A 15,453-nucleotide genomic window follows, 5' to 3' on the forward strand; every position below is an offset into this window, starting at 1 on the left:
ATATGGGCCTACACAGCCCAAGGGTCACTAGAGCCCCCCTGCTCAAGGGAGGTAACTGCTTCTTTGCTCTCAGCTTAGAAATGAGGTCTGCCTTTGGACCACAGTCACCTCATGAATTTTGGAAAGGAAGGCCTCACAAGAAACAGAAAAAACATATACACAATTACTAAAAGTAGATTGATCAAATCTAGCCTCTCTTTCTACAAATAGGCAAAAACATAAAAGTTTACAGCTCAAAAGTGAAGACAAAGGACAGCAATCTGAGCAAATGGGGAATTAGATTTCACAGCTGGGACAGTTACAGTTAGTACAGTCAGTGATAAGTGAAGGAATGTTGCAATAATACACAAGAGCAAAGTGCTATTAAAAAAAGCAGCTCAGAGAAAAATGGGGTTCTTAGGGATGAAAACATTACTGAAATAAAAACTACACTGGAAAAAGCGGTAGAATGGATATTACTAAAAAATATTTGCAAAGTGGAAAAACCCTTGTAACATTCTCATTGAATGTAAAACCCTAAGACAAAATGATGGAAATTAGAGAAGATTGCAACAGCAATCAAGGACATGATCTAGAATATTCAACATCTATATAGTGTGAGATGTGGAAAAGAACAGAAAGGATGAAGAATAATTAACAACAACAACAAAGAAAATATTTCTAGAACGATGAAAAGGCATTAAAAAAACCCTGCTACTCCTGATTTAAAAAACAAGTTAAATTCATACCCATGCACACACAGTCATGTATGTACAAAAGATAAACGTATCTTTTAATAAACTACAAACAAGAAAACTTAATTTGATAAAGAGTATCCTCCAAAAAAAAAAGCAATCATCAAATTTAATGGTGAAATATAGCAATAATGTTTAAAAAAAAAAAAAAGAAGATCCTTGCCATCATTAACACTATTCATCATTTTCTGGAGGTTCTAGCCAATGTAATGTAACAGAAAAAAAACAAACAAAAATAAGGTATAAATGCTGTAAAGGAAGAGACAAAGACAAAAATATCATTATTCACTTAGAAAAAATAGCCAAATGAAAAACTTTTAGAAATAATACGAGTTCAGAAGGTGACCAAGTAGGAGATAAATATGGAAAAACAAGAATTTTTCTATATTCCAATTAAAATAGGTAATACAGAAGAAAGGAATCAACCAAAATATTATCAAAACTAAACCAAAAATATAGAAATAATTTAACAAAAAATGTGCAAGAGCCAAAGGAAGAAAACAATAAAACTTTCCTGAATGATATGAAAGACATGACTAAATGAACTTTTCATGTTTCTGGAGGAAAAGACTCGATATTGTTGCAAAGAAGATATTATCTTCCCAAGTTAATTTATAAGCACATTACAATTTGAATTACTAAGCTTTAATTTTTGAACTTAATAAAGTGGTTCTAAAGTTCACCTAGAAAATACATTTAATAGATATTTTTAAAATTGATACCACAGAATACAAAAATTAAAAACTAAAGAAAAAAATTGAAGAGGGAGGCCTTGCACTATAAAAATCAAAATACACTATAAAGCCAAACTATTTTATATAATTCAACACTGGTTAGGAACAGACAAGTGGCTCATTACAACCGTACAGAAAACTCAAAAAACAGAACCATTTAGGATAAAATTTTCATTTCAAATTAATTGAGAAATGATTATTTCCATAGGTTATAATTAGCTATACAATTTCACACCACACAGAAAAATAAATCTGAGATGAATTAAAGAGCTAAAGTCAAAAAATAAAAACAAAGTATTGGTATTGTAGTGTATTTTATAATCTTAGGGTGGTAAAATCCATTTTAAGCAAGACAAAAACAGAAACCACAAATAAAAAGATAATCTTAAAAAATTTTTTTTGTGGTCAGGTATGTGCAGTGGCTCATGCCTGTAATCCCAGCACTCTGGGAGGCCAAGGCGGGTGGATCACAAAGTCAGGAGTTCAAGACCAGCCTGGCCAACATGGTGAAACCCCGTCTCTACTAAAAAAAAATACAAAAATTGGCCAGGCATGGTGGTGTGCACCTGTAATCCCAGCTACTCGGGAGGCTGAGGCAGGAGAACTGCTTGAACCTGAGAGGCAGAGGTTGCAGTGAGCCAAGATCTTGCCATTGCACTCCAGCCTGGACGATACAGCAAGATTCCATCTCAAAAACAAAAAACAGAAAAAAGAAAAAGAAACTAATATAAGCAAAGGTTCAAACAAAACAAAGACCAAGTAGAAAAAATATTTACAATACACTGAACAAGGAATAATTTCTTAGTACGAAGAACTCTTGAAAATAAGAACAAAAGAAAGAAAAGGAAAAATATGCGAAAGACAAGAATAGTAATTCAAAAAAGGATAACTAGTCCAATGATGTTCGGTTGAAATATACAAAATTGCCAATGTTTGACCTATAAAAATAATTGCCGATGTTTTGACCCTGCAAATAATCAAATGAAAATTAAAACAATACAATAAATACCATCATTACAGTGACATTACAGCACTATATACAAATTTTTAAATATTTATACACCTTGATCAAGCTATTCCTTCTTTATAATTTATCCAAAAGCGCAAAAAGATGTCTATAGTAAGAATGTGTATCACAGCAATGTTTATAAAAAGCAAAAACCTGGAAATCATCTAAATCCTAGTATTAACAGCAGATTATTTAAATCAATTATGGTCCACTGATAGGATGAAATACAAATGGATGTGAATGGATATAGTTTAATATGTGAAAAAGGCAGATTATCAAACTGTAAGTACAGTATATTCCCATTTATCTTAAACATATATAATATATATGCAGGCATGTGTGAAAAAATATTTTAAAAATTATGTACAGCAAGACACACCATAATAAGATCAAAAGACTTGGGCAAACAATAAACTGAGAGAAAGTAGCTGTAAAATATATCACAGAATCCTCATACATAAAAGATTCTTAAGGGGAAAAGGGTAAAAATCTGATGGAAAAATGAACAGAAGACATGAATAAATGACTCACTCAAAGATATACAAATGATCCTACAGGTATGAAAAGACATCTAATTTCACTCATAGTCAGAGAAATGCACATTAAAACCAAACGGAGATACATTTCTCACCTATCAGGTTGGTAAAAACTCAAAATTTTTTAGTACTACCAGCTGTGGAGAAAAAGGCACTCTTACACATTAATGGTAAGAGCGCAAAATGGCACAACACCTATAAAGACGAATTTAGCAATAGCTAACAGATATTCATATTCATTTACCATTTGACCCAATAATCTCATTTCTAGGAATTTGCCCTGAAGATAAAATTCCATAAATATGAAACAATACAGATGTACAAAGTTATTCACTGCAGCATTATTTGTAACAGCAAAACACTGGAAACCACCTAAGTACAACAGGGGGCTGGCTGAATAAACTATGATATATCTGCATAAGGTAGTACCATGCAGAAAGCCGAGACAGAAAAGAAGAAAATCTCTATCAACTGAAATAGAACTATTTCTAATATATGTTAGGTGAAAAAAAGCAACACACACATAGATGCAGTACTCTAACAAAAAATGTAAGAAAGGGAAATAAAAAATACTCCTTTGCTTACATCTCTTACATACAAGCAGACATGTACGCACAACCCCCTAAACTCCAGAGAAAAACTAAAAGCTAGTGAAAGTGATTACCCATAGAAGGAGGATCAGAGAAGGAAGGAGCTGATGGAGTTCTCCAAGTAAGCATTTTATGTAATTTTGACTTTGAATCATGTAAATATTCTTCATATTTTAAAAAATGAACCAATATAATAATACAAGTAACTTTTTCAAAATAGTACTCTCACTCATCTTTAGTAGGATATATTTAAGGATACATATAATTACAGAGAAATCTTGAACTTTATAGGTTTGCTGGTGGTAATGGCATCCTGTTAAGAATCTGGATTTTCACTGTAAGAAACAGAAAATACAAATAGGAAGTACAGAAAGATGAGGAGAAACCTTGTGGCAATGGATGTGAAGTAGAACTACAAATAGGAACTTAAGACTAATTGTATATACATTTCCTTATCTCTATCCATTGGAAGGGCCTATAAGTAAGGACATCTCAGCAGCTAGCAACAAGAGCATCTTGTAACCAATTCTTGGTTTCTAAGAATAACTGCCCACTAAAAAGGACAAAGACTCTTTGGAGAACTAGCTGATTCCAGGGCTGAGGAAAAGGGAAGTTGAAGGTGAACCTGGAACATCTTTCTGTTCCAAACATAAAGGAAAAGCTCAAAGACTAATGGAATCACATCAAAAGAATGTGGTGTTAGCTTGAAGGGATTCCTACTGGCAGACAAAAAATAAAAATAACAATGATACAGGATTATAACACAAAAAATAATAAAAGAATTCATTAAGCCCATGGTATTATTTTTTAAAGGGGGGTGGGTGGGGCAGGGTGGAAGAGTTCTTCTCTATAGAAAAATGTCAATGAATGTTAAGAATTAGAAAATTGCTATATTGCAACCCAATATCTGAGTAAGGCAAGGATCATCAAATGGGTGCTAAAACCACTGAGTGGGCCAGGTGTGTGGTTCACACCTGTAATCCCAGCACTCAGGGAGGCTGAGGTGGGAGAATCACTTGAGGTCAGGAGTTCAAGTGCAGCCCGGACAACAGAAGCAGGACCCCATCTCTACAAAAAAATACAAAAACTAGCTGGGCATGGTGGTGTGTAACTGTAGACTCAGCTACTCAGGAGACCAAGACAGGAGGACTGCTTGAGCCCAAGAGGTCGAGGGTGTAGTAAGTCAAGACCGTACCACTACACCCCAGCCTGGGTGACAGAGCAAGACCTCATCTTGGGGGGAAAACAAACAAACAAACAAAATACTGGGTGAATAAATTTTCATATGGTCTCAAAGTATCCAAGTATCACCTCAGATTAGCTATTAATCACAAAATGAAAAAGTTCCTTTACAGATAGCTGATAATTACCATCTTAACCAAATGATCCAACACTACCACCAACAGGGGGGTAACCTGTCATTATGTACCAATTTATATGATGTAATATTAAGTACTAATATCACCTATGCAGTATTTTTGCCAAATATGCTTAATCTAATCATGTAGATGACAATCTCAATCTACTCATACAGGATGGTAAAGAAACCATCCAATAAATCCAAAATTTGAAATATTCTACAAGGCAAAAGATTCTTCAAAAAAGTAAATGTCATGAAAGTTGGGGAGAAAAATCAAGAAGACTCGTTCTAAACTAAAGAGACAGATAAGCAAATGAGAGTGTACCCAGGTTGAGTTCTGGATTTAGAAAAGAAAAGAAAGGATATAAGGGACACATTTTGAGAAAACTTGGAACATTGAAAAATATACGTATATTAGATATTCTTGAAATCACGTTAATTTCCCTAGGTATGAAAATGGAATTGTGCTTATGTATGAGAATGCTCTTATTTGGAGAAAATATATGCTGTGAGGTATTTAGGGGTGAAATGTCATGATGTATACAACCGATTTTCAAATGGTTCAGCAAAGACACATACATTATGTATATGTGTATTTAAAGATACATAAAGCAAACATAGCAAAATCGTTCACCATCAGTGAATTCAGATAAAGGACAGGTGTTTCCTGTACCTTTTTTTGAACTTTTCTCTGGGTTTAACGTTTTTCCTAAGTAAAAGGTTGCAGAAAAATGAAAACTTTCACTTCAGACTCTGTATCCTGTTAGGTGCTGGTGAATTTTTTTTAATAAACGGCCAGATGACAAACATTTTAGGCTTTAGAGGTCATACAATCTCTACTGGAACTATTCAACTTTACCTATGTAGTGCAACAGAAGACCTCTCTATAGGCAGTATGAAAACAAATAAGCATGGCTGTGTCACAGTATTACTTTACATACAAAAATAGGTAGCAGGTTGAATTTGGCCCACAGGCCATAACGTGCCAACTCCTTAACTATACATGTTTAAACAATGCAGGGGCATGTACTGCTACTTTTTCTTCTCTATTTTTTTTTATTTTTTAAACATATATTTTAAATTCATATGCTTCAAATCATGGTCTCTTCTTTAGTCTCTACCATTTCCCACTTGGTAGTCTCATGGCTTCACTATTAATTTTAACAGAATGACTCCCATCTATAGCACCTGCCTTGACAACTCTTGAGCCAGAGTTTTATTTTCCATTATGTATTTCATAATCATTTCCACACGGATGGCCAACCTGAAGGTCAAATTCAGTATACCAAAAGTAAATAAGTGCCTTTTTTCCCAAGTGACTTATCTTCCAAGATGATTCAATTCTACCAATAGTATCACCATCCACCTATCCATTTTGGCTCAAAAACTGAAACACTACCTGTGCAGAAAAGAGGTAACATAGCAGGCCAGAGACTGCCTATCCTTAGAAAGGCCTACTTGCAAGACTGGCCTTTGGCTGGCACCTGGAAACTTATATTTTGGGAGGGATCCCACTATTCCCAAAACTGATAAAAGTGGTTATGTCTAAACTGTACAAACAGTGTAATTTATGCTGAACACTAACCTTCCTTCTGGTAGCCTGGAATTTTGGTACATGCTAGGTGCCTACATAACAGCCCCCAATAAAAACCTTGGGCCCTGAGTTTCTAATGAGCTTCCCTGGTAGACAACACTTCACAATTTGAATTAAGAGCATCCTGCATGGCTTCACCGAGAGAAGACATCTGGAGTAGGTACCTGATTTTCTCCAGGCTTCATCCCATTTACCTCTTCCTATTGATGATTCTGTTTTGTACTTTTTCACTAATAAATCATGCAGTGAGTACAACTACACGCTGGGTCCTGTGACAGCTTCCAGTGAAATCACCAAACCCTGGGGTAATCCTGAGGGCCTCTGACACATTTTATTTTCTCTTCTTTACCTACTTAATCAGTTACAAAGTCTTCTTGATTCAATATCCATTATACCACTTATCCATATTTTTGTCTCCATTTCCACGGTTTCTGTCCTATCCAGGCTTTGATTACTGTGCTGGTCTCCTACTGGGAATTCCTATTTCCAGACATTGTTTCTTAAAGGATAGTTCTGGTCATTTCATTTCTCAGTGCTAAAATCTTCCATATTAACCCATTTGTTCTAGAATCAAGGCCAAAATCCTAAATGTGGAATTTATAACTTTCCATTGGTTGGCTCCAAACGTTTTAATTTTGCCCTTTATATTCTACACATTACAAAGTCTCCACAGTCAGATGAAATCCCATAGACAGAATAAAATAATTTTGAATGAAGTATACTACCTCCAACAACAATGTTCACCATTTCTTCTACAATGTTCTGTACAATGTCTTGTGGCTTTTCCTCACAATCATGGTTTTCTCCATCATATAACATGTCATTTTTAGATAATGCTTTAAAAGAAGAAAAATTCAACAGAACATTATTTTAACTTTTTGGAAGCTTTTTACTAAACATTTACGATGAAAAACTCCCAAACCATGAGGAATAAAAGAAAAAAAATCAAATAAATGACATGAAATTAGAAGCAATTATATGTTAAACCTTCAAAATTTATACCAAAACTTAAATATTTTCCAAATTCAAGTCAATTTCAATAATGATTCATTTGACAAGCTATTACATTATTACACTTAACTGAATTTTCTAGATTAGTCCTTTAAGAACCAAAACTTTAAAAAGCATTTTAAATGAAACATTTCTAACATGTCCTACAGATGCTTACTTATACTTGGTACACACATTACACTATCCCTTATCAAATATACTGAATGTAATTAGGCTGAGTATAGTGGCTCATGCCTGTAATCTCAGCAATTTGGGAGACCAAGGTGGGTGGATCACCTGAGGTGGGGAGTTGGAGACCAGCCTGGCCAACATGGTGAAACCCCATCTCTACTAAAAATACAAAAATTAGCCGGGTGTGGTGGCACACGCCTGTAATCCCAGCTACTCAGGAGGCTGAGGCAGGAGAACTGCTTGAACTCAGGAGGTAGAGGCTAGAATGAGCTGAGATTGCACCACTGTACTCCAACCTGGGCGACAGAGCAAGACTCTGTCCCAAAAAAAAAAAAAAAAAAAAAAAGGTAATTAAAGCTTGTTTTGATTACTTAGGCTCATCAATAGTAAATTAACATTGTACTCTATGGTGAGGTCCCTGAAGAAGCATCTGGGCCTTCCCCAGTACTTTCTGGCCCTTCCTATTTTTTCACCAACAGAATCTACATATCTAATGCAAAACTAAATTTAAGAAGCTAAAAAAGAATTCATTGTCCAATTTAATGTAAAAAAAACAAACAAAAACAAAACCCCAACAGATAACTGCCAATCGAACTTCTGAACAGCGTAAGAGAAACTGATGAAATCTGATGTTCTGGATAGCTTGCACAGTCTATTGCAGAGAAAAACAGTAATTCCACTGGGCTTTTTAAAATGTTGAAAATACGTCAAAGCAGCTCAACTATCACTTTAGAATGCTTTGGGATTCAAAACGCTGTCTTGAGCTACCGTCCTACACCAAAGGGCATCAGACAGCATATTAGCTGGTGGTGCTGCAGTTTCAACTTCTTGAACCTTCCCACTACCATAAAGGACCACTACAGCTGAGCACAGGGGTCACACCTGTAATCCCAGCACTTTGGGAGGCTGGGTGGATCACTTGAGCCCAGGAGTTCAAGACCAGCCTGGGCAACACATTGACACCCAGTTACTACAAAAAATATTAAATATTAGCTGGGTATGGTGACATCTGCCTATAGTCTTAGCTACTTGGCAGGCTGAGACAGGAGGATCGCTTGCACCCGGGAAGCATGCAATGACCCATGATTGTGTCACTGCATTTCAGTCTGGGTGACAGAGCAAGCCCCTGTATCCAAAAGAAAAAAAAAAAAGGAAAAAAGGGGGAAAAAAGGACCACTACTTATAATAGTGGCTTCTAGGTGCCTGTCCTCCCTATAATTTCACTTTTGCTAATTTACTGTCCGTAGTATCCTAAAAATACTGAAAGGAAAAGAGAAAACCAGATAAATATGCAAGTAAATGAGCAACCTTATTTTATAAAATATCCAAATAAAAATAGCATTTGGAGACTTCTGTGAATAAAAACATAAATGTCTTGAAAGTGCCATTCTTGTTTTATTTCCACGCTCTAGTTGGCTAAAATTACCTCAAGTCTGAAAACTCGAGTTTCAAAGTAACTAAATATACATAACCACTATCTAAAAATGTACAAAATGACTAGTGAAGAGTCAGTTTTCACATAAGTATCTGAAAGAAATAGAACAGAATAATAGTGACTAATACTTGTTACATGTAGGAAGTGCTTAGAAGTTAACTACTATGTCCAAAGTCATGCAGCTGGTAAGTGACAGAGATGTGCTCCAAAAACGCACTCTGAACCAATGGCTGTCAAGCAGAATTTTCATTTATATCAGTTATTGGGGAAAAAACATCTTTAGAGCCAAAATAATCATGACAATCCCACAGGAAACTATGTCTTTCTAACTCTGTATTCTACAAGGCATCTACAGCGGTACCTCATACACAGCAGATGCTCCCATTCCTTGGGTCTTAGTTCATGTTGTTTCCTTGGATGGAAAATTTCCTACCCCCATCTATCAAGATTCAACTAAAATATCATTACTTTCCTACAAAGAAATTTCCTAACTCTTCTCAGCAGAATTACTTCGTGCATGGCATTTTTAGGACACCTATCACATATTATACCTCATTTATGCTCGACTTCCAGGTATGCTAAGATCACACTAAAAGCAGTGGCTGTATCTCCATCATCTTTTTAACCTCAAGTCCTGGCATGGTGCCTAAGACACAGTATGCTCAGTGAAGGTTTGCTAAATACACAGATAAACAAAATAAAAAAGTCCCAGCTTTATTAGAGATTAGCCCTTTGAATCTGCCCATTTATAAGCTCACTGTGAAAGCAGGGGAAATTTTGGCAATGGTAGGCTAGACAAATGTAAATCATTTAAGTGGTAGGGATTCACTATTAGATTCAGTACTGTGAATGCTTAGCTTATCAAAGTCATCCTTTTTAAAACAAATAGTGAAGTACTATTTTTAAATGCATGCCTCTCAGAAAACGGGGTAAAATGTAAAAAGGCAAGTATTCATGCCACTAGTAAGTTTTGGAAAAGGCATGGTTTAAAAAAAAAAAAAAAAAGAGTTGAAAACATATTATAGAAGTCCTTCCTCAAAGTAAAAACACAGACTTCAGATAAACTGTAACTGACTCCTAACATGCTAGTTCTAGACAATCACACTGGAGAGGCAACAGAATTCTTATCATTTAAAAATGACATCAAGCTAAGGAAGGGCAAAGGGAACAACACAAATTCTCTGGTAGTTTCACAGAACAGCTGAAGCTGAAAATAACATTTAGGAAAACAATAACTTCATGGGATTATTTTTACAGAGAAACAAATTTGTAAGCTAAATATAATTTTTATAATCTTATAAGCATTTTCTTATAAATATACACTTAAAAAATCAGAGAACATCTCAATTTTAGTGATTACTATGCATCATGATTTTAAAAACAAAAATTTTTGTCTATCAGTTGGTTACTCAAAAACTTTTTTATGTTTAATTTCAGTACTTTTTATGACCATAATCATATTTTTAAAACTGGTAATGATTTTTTAAAATTTTCAGTCATATTCCAGAAAACTTTACTAGGTCACTTGTTTGCTATGAAACCAATCGTAAGAAAACTGAAATTCCTATATAACATTCAATGGACATTTATGACCCTCTTTAGAAATATATCTGAGCTCCAAAGGAAATCTATAAATCATACTGCTCATGAGATGCTAATAAATGCAAAGTATCATTCATAGATACCTTGTAGGGTAGAGTCAAATTAACTTTACCACCTACAATGAGGAAAGTCCACAATTACCACAATGTGTATGACAGACATTAAATCATATTATCCTTTCAACATTTCTTCATCAAAACTCTCATTCCTACACATTTCCCTTAACATACACCCCAAACCCCCTTTTCAAGAAGATTACTTTCAGCTGCAGTTGCCTGATCAGCTTCAGTCTGTTCATTTTCTGCACTGGAAATATCAGATCCATTTTCAGGTTCTGTGTCATCCTGAAGACTTTTATCTACATCATTTGTATGGAGGTCAAGGTCCCTTTCGTGTTCTTGGGATATGTGATCAACAGTCTGAGGTGGCAAATATCTAAGTTGAGGTGATTCAGGCTCATGATGGCTTACTGGAGACTGTAACAGATGCTGCTGCTGCCGATGCCTTTCTTTTTCCATTTGTTTTGCTTCCTGTAACTGGAAATAAATAAAATTTCCAGTATTAGTAAAATAAGCTGTTTAAAATTTGGAAGGATAATGTTACCTCCAACAATCCTTTCTATAAAGTGCCATTCTCTCTATGCTTGGAAATTGAAGTTTATCAGAAATGGAGAAGATAAACTATACTAAAAACAATGAACAATGTTTACTTCTTAGGTGGCTAGAAATCAGCACATAAGAACAGAGATGAAAGACTTTCACTATAAAGCATTTTCACTGCATTTCATATTTGTGTGAAACACACACACATTCACTTTTGCTTATACATACAGAATGAAAGTCTATAAAAATACATAAGAAGCTAGTAGTAACGGTTACCTATAGAGGGTCGAGATTAGGAAATAATAAAACGGGAAACCAGAGTGGGAGGGAACTTGTCAGTGTTTATCCTTCTGGAGCATGTTCTTACGTCACCTTGTCAAATATCTTTTAATAAAAAAATATTAAAATTATATTTAATAGAATTACAATGAAGGCTTAAATCACTCTACCCAGTCATCTAATAATTATGAAAAACACTGTATCTACAAATGTCTGAATTTTATTTTAGAAAAACTGTCATTATTATGTATATAATACTATCTGCAAAACTGGCTCATAAAATGTTAAAAACATTAACAGCTGGGATCACAAGATTTCACTTTTTAGCACTTTATTGCTTTTCACACATCTCTTTTGGTCCTTAAGACCAGATAAGAATGAGTCTCACAGAATTCATTTCCACCAAGATAAATCTTATACAGTACCAAATATGAACAATTCACATTCTCCAGTAATATTCGAGGTTAGGTGGAAATGCCAGGATTATATGAATTTACAAAGTAAGTTTGAATTAAAAGATTTTAATAATAAAGTCTGACAAGATTTGCTTTTGTGGGGAGTTTTATTTTGTGGGGGAAGGGAAAAATTAAGGTTACCAGCAGTTAATATCAAAGAATTCAACGTCTAGCTTAGAAGATTTTAGCAAATGTGGAAGTTAAGTCATCTGTATCCCATTTTCCCTTACTTTCTCTCCCTCTTTTCCACCTTTTCTATAATTATCCACAGCACAGAACTAAATACCCTTTGTAACACAATACATGTTCACAGCCTTTACCATAATTCAGTTCTATAGTTGTTTAAGGGAAACTCTTTGCCTCAAATGTTCGTAAGATCTTCAAAGGTAATAGTCAAGTCAGTTTTGCTCGTCACTGTGTAAGTGAGACCTAGCACAGTGCCAGGAACATATAAGGAACTTAATAAAAGTCTGTTAACCAAATCAAACCAATAAAACTTTGTTATTAAAAAGTGACAAAAATATTTTATTTACGTCCTCCAAAAAAAGCAGCAAAACCACTGTTTGTGGCTGCAAAATATTAGAAATAAATTAATGCCACTACAGAGGAGAGTGACTATATATAACAGACTATACTATATGCTAAAGTACTATACATCTATAAAAAAGAGGAAGGTCTTTAAGGACTGATATAAAATGCTTTCTAGGACATACTGTTCAATGATAGCAAAATACAAAAGAGAATGTATAGCATGTGAGATAGCTAGTTTTCAAGATGGTCACCGATGAGGTCCACCTCTCAATTTCACTCCCTTGTGTAGTCCCTTTCCACAATGTACCTGTGTGACCACTTCTGATTATAAGGTAGACATGTGGCTTCCGTCTTACATTCAAGGGGTGGAAAGAAGGGAAGAAGAGGAATGCAGTGGTAGGAATTAGGAGGAATTAGTACTTTTCTGAGTAGACCTTTTGTACAGCTCTGACTCTTAAATCGCAGTAATGTTTTACATACCTAAAAAATAAGTAAATACAGTTCGCCCTCTGTATCCATCGGTTCTACAGCTGTGGATTCAACCAACCAAGAATTGAAAATACTGATGGTGGAGGGAAAGAATGGCTGTGTCTGTACTGAACAAACATGTACTGACAACTTGCTTTTTTGGTCATTATTCCCTAAACAATACAGTATAACAACTATTTACAAAGTATTAGGTATTGTAAGTAATCTAGAGATGATTTAAAGTATACAGAGGATGTGTGTAGATTATATGCAAGTATTACACCATTTTATAAAACAGACTTGAGTATCCATGGATTTTGGTATCCATGGGAGGGCCCTGGAACCAATTCCCCATGAATAATACTGAGAGATGACTGTAATTAAAACTAACCAGAATGTGACAAATACCAAAAATGAAAAGCAGAGAGTAACAAATGAGTCCAACTATTATCACAAATGAATAGTATTACCCTATTGCAGAGTGTGAGGAAGAAAGGAACTAATCTAAGTAACTAGAAAATAATATTTTGAATGGATAAGGCTAAAGACAAAAAAACCTGAAATGCTATAACCTACTTAGTAAATTTGCTTCTAACACTGGTAATGATCAGCAATTCTAAAACTAATGGGTATAAAGGATCGAATAATCAATGTATTTAGAATATAAAAGCCATATTTCTTATTGTTTAGAGAAAGAAGTTTACAAATAAAGGGAGAAGACTGAAATGAACCCCGTATTGTTGCACTGGAATCAGAAATATCACTATGAACACATGGTTTTATTACCAACATATGGAAACTCACATACAGGTGTGGGAATTGAGTGGGACAGAAGGGATAGTACATAAATACACATTTCCTAACTCTGTCTGCTGAGAGGCCTAGAAGCAATAACACAGAGTGACAATGAATACATCTAGCACTCAGATTTTGGTTTCTAAACACCATTCTCCAATCAAAAAAAAGAGCTAGAGCTGCTCCTTATTGAAGTGGTTGATTCCAAGGTTGAAGCTGGGAAAATTCAAAATGAGCCTGGAACATCTTGAGAATCCAGAAATTATGGAAATACTCAAAAAAGGATGGGAGCTAGTCACAAGGACACAGGGCCAAAACTGTAATAATTTGGGCAACAAAATAAGTAACGGTAGCACACATTACAACCATAAAATAAATATCTGTGACTACAGACTGATATAAATAATTGAATAAGTAATTAAGGGAGAAGAAATTCAGTTAATAAACACAGAAGTAAAGAGAGAAACAGGAAAATCATTAGGGAAATGCCACAATAATTAACTGTTGCCAACAAGACCTACTGATAGATATCAAAACTGAGGGAAGTGGGGGGAGGATCTGACGAGAAACAGAGTATTTGCACAGTCTTAAAATATCTCCCCAAAGACATTTATTAATTGCAAAAGAAAAACTACTAACTTCATAGTGGAGGAACCTGACAGAACCTGACAGAACCTTAAGCAAGTGATCAAGGTTAACATAACCAACATTAAGATATACCAACACCATGAACTCCTGACAAAATGCACTGAAAAGGACACAACACTGTTTCAGAGATATTCTGGCAAAAAACTGCACAACCTCATTCTAATCATGAGAAAACATCAGAGAAAGTAAACTGAGGAAAATTCAACAAAATAAATTATTAGTATCCTTTTAAAAATGGCAAGATCATGAAAAAGATAACGAAAAGTTGAGGAACTGTCACATACTGGAGAAGACTAAGACATAGAACTAAATGCATACTAAACGCAATGTGGGATCCTGGGTCAAATCTTAAAACATTAGTGGGAAAATTGGTGAAATTCAAGCAGGGTCTGTAGTTTAGTTAACAGTATTGTACCAGTGTTAATTCTGCTTTTGATAATTGTACTATGTAGGTATGTAAGTTAACTGCATTAAGCGAAGCAGGGTGAAGGGTAAAAGGGATTTCTCTGCAAAACTTTTGCAATTTTTCTCTATGTTTAAAAAGAGTTCAAAATAAGAAGCTTGGTGTGAATTTTTAATAGTGAAGACCTAGGCAATTAAAAGCAATTCTCTAGTTGCTGACCTCTTAACAATCAACCTGAAGCACTTTAAAGTATAAGGAATATCATGCCCCTTTATCATATGGGGGGAAAAATGTATTTCATTTCAAAAGTACAGAATATTTCATTTCAAAAGTATAGAAATGTACTTTTTTAAGGCTTAATTAATAATTTTATTTCAGATTAGATTAAATTATTTTATATCTACATTACACTCTACTAAGCTTGAATGCAATAGAAGTAGTAATTCATAATTACTTCCACAAGGAAGATGGCAATCAGTATATTTCACATTCTATT

At 34.6% G+C, this 15,453-nt stretch overlaps 1 protein-coding gene across 6 annotated transcripts in view; it reads right to left on the reverse strand.

The window, feature by feature from the left end:
• Positions 1-15,453, reverse strand: part of ARFGEF1 (ARF guanine nucleotide exchange factor 1) — a 146,718-nt gene that overhangs the window by 84,715 nt on the left and 46,550 nt on the right. For all 6 annotated transcript variants that reach the window (XM_073018135.1, XM_073018134.1, XM_073018136.1 and 3 more), the window contains 2 exons: positions 11,036-11,312; positions 7,283-7,393 (listed from right to left, as the gene is read on the reverse strand). In XM_073018135.1, coding sequence (XP_072874236.1) covers positions 7,283-7,393; positions 11,036-11,312 — 388 coding nt within the window. The remainder of the gene's footprint in view (positions 1-7,282; positions 7,394-11,035; positions 11,313-15,453) is intronic.

The sequence above is a fragment of the Chlorocebus sabaeus genome, chromosome 8 (genome assembly GCF_047675955.1).
Source record: "Chlorocebus sabaeus isolate Y175 chromosome 8, mChlSab1.0.hap1, whole genome shotgun sequence".
Classification (NCBI taxonomy): Eukaryota; Metazoa; Chordata; class Mammalia; order Primates; family Cercopithecidae; genus Chlorocebus; species Chlorocebus sabaeus.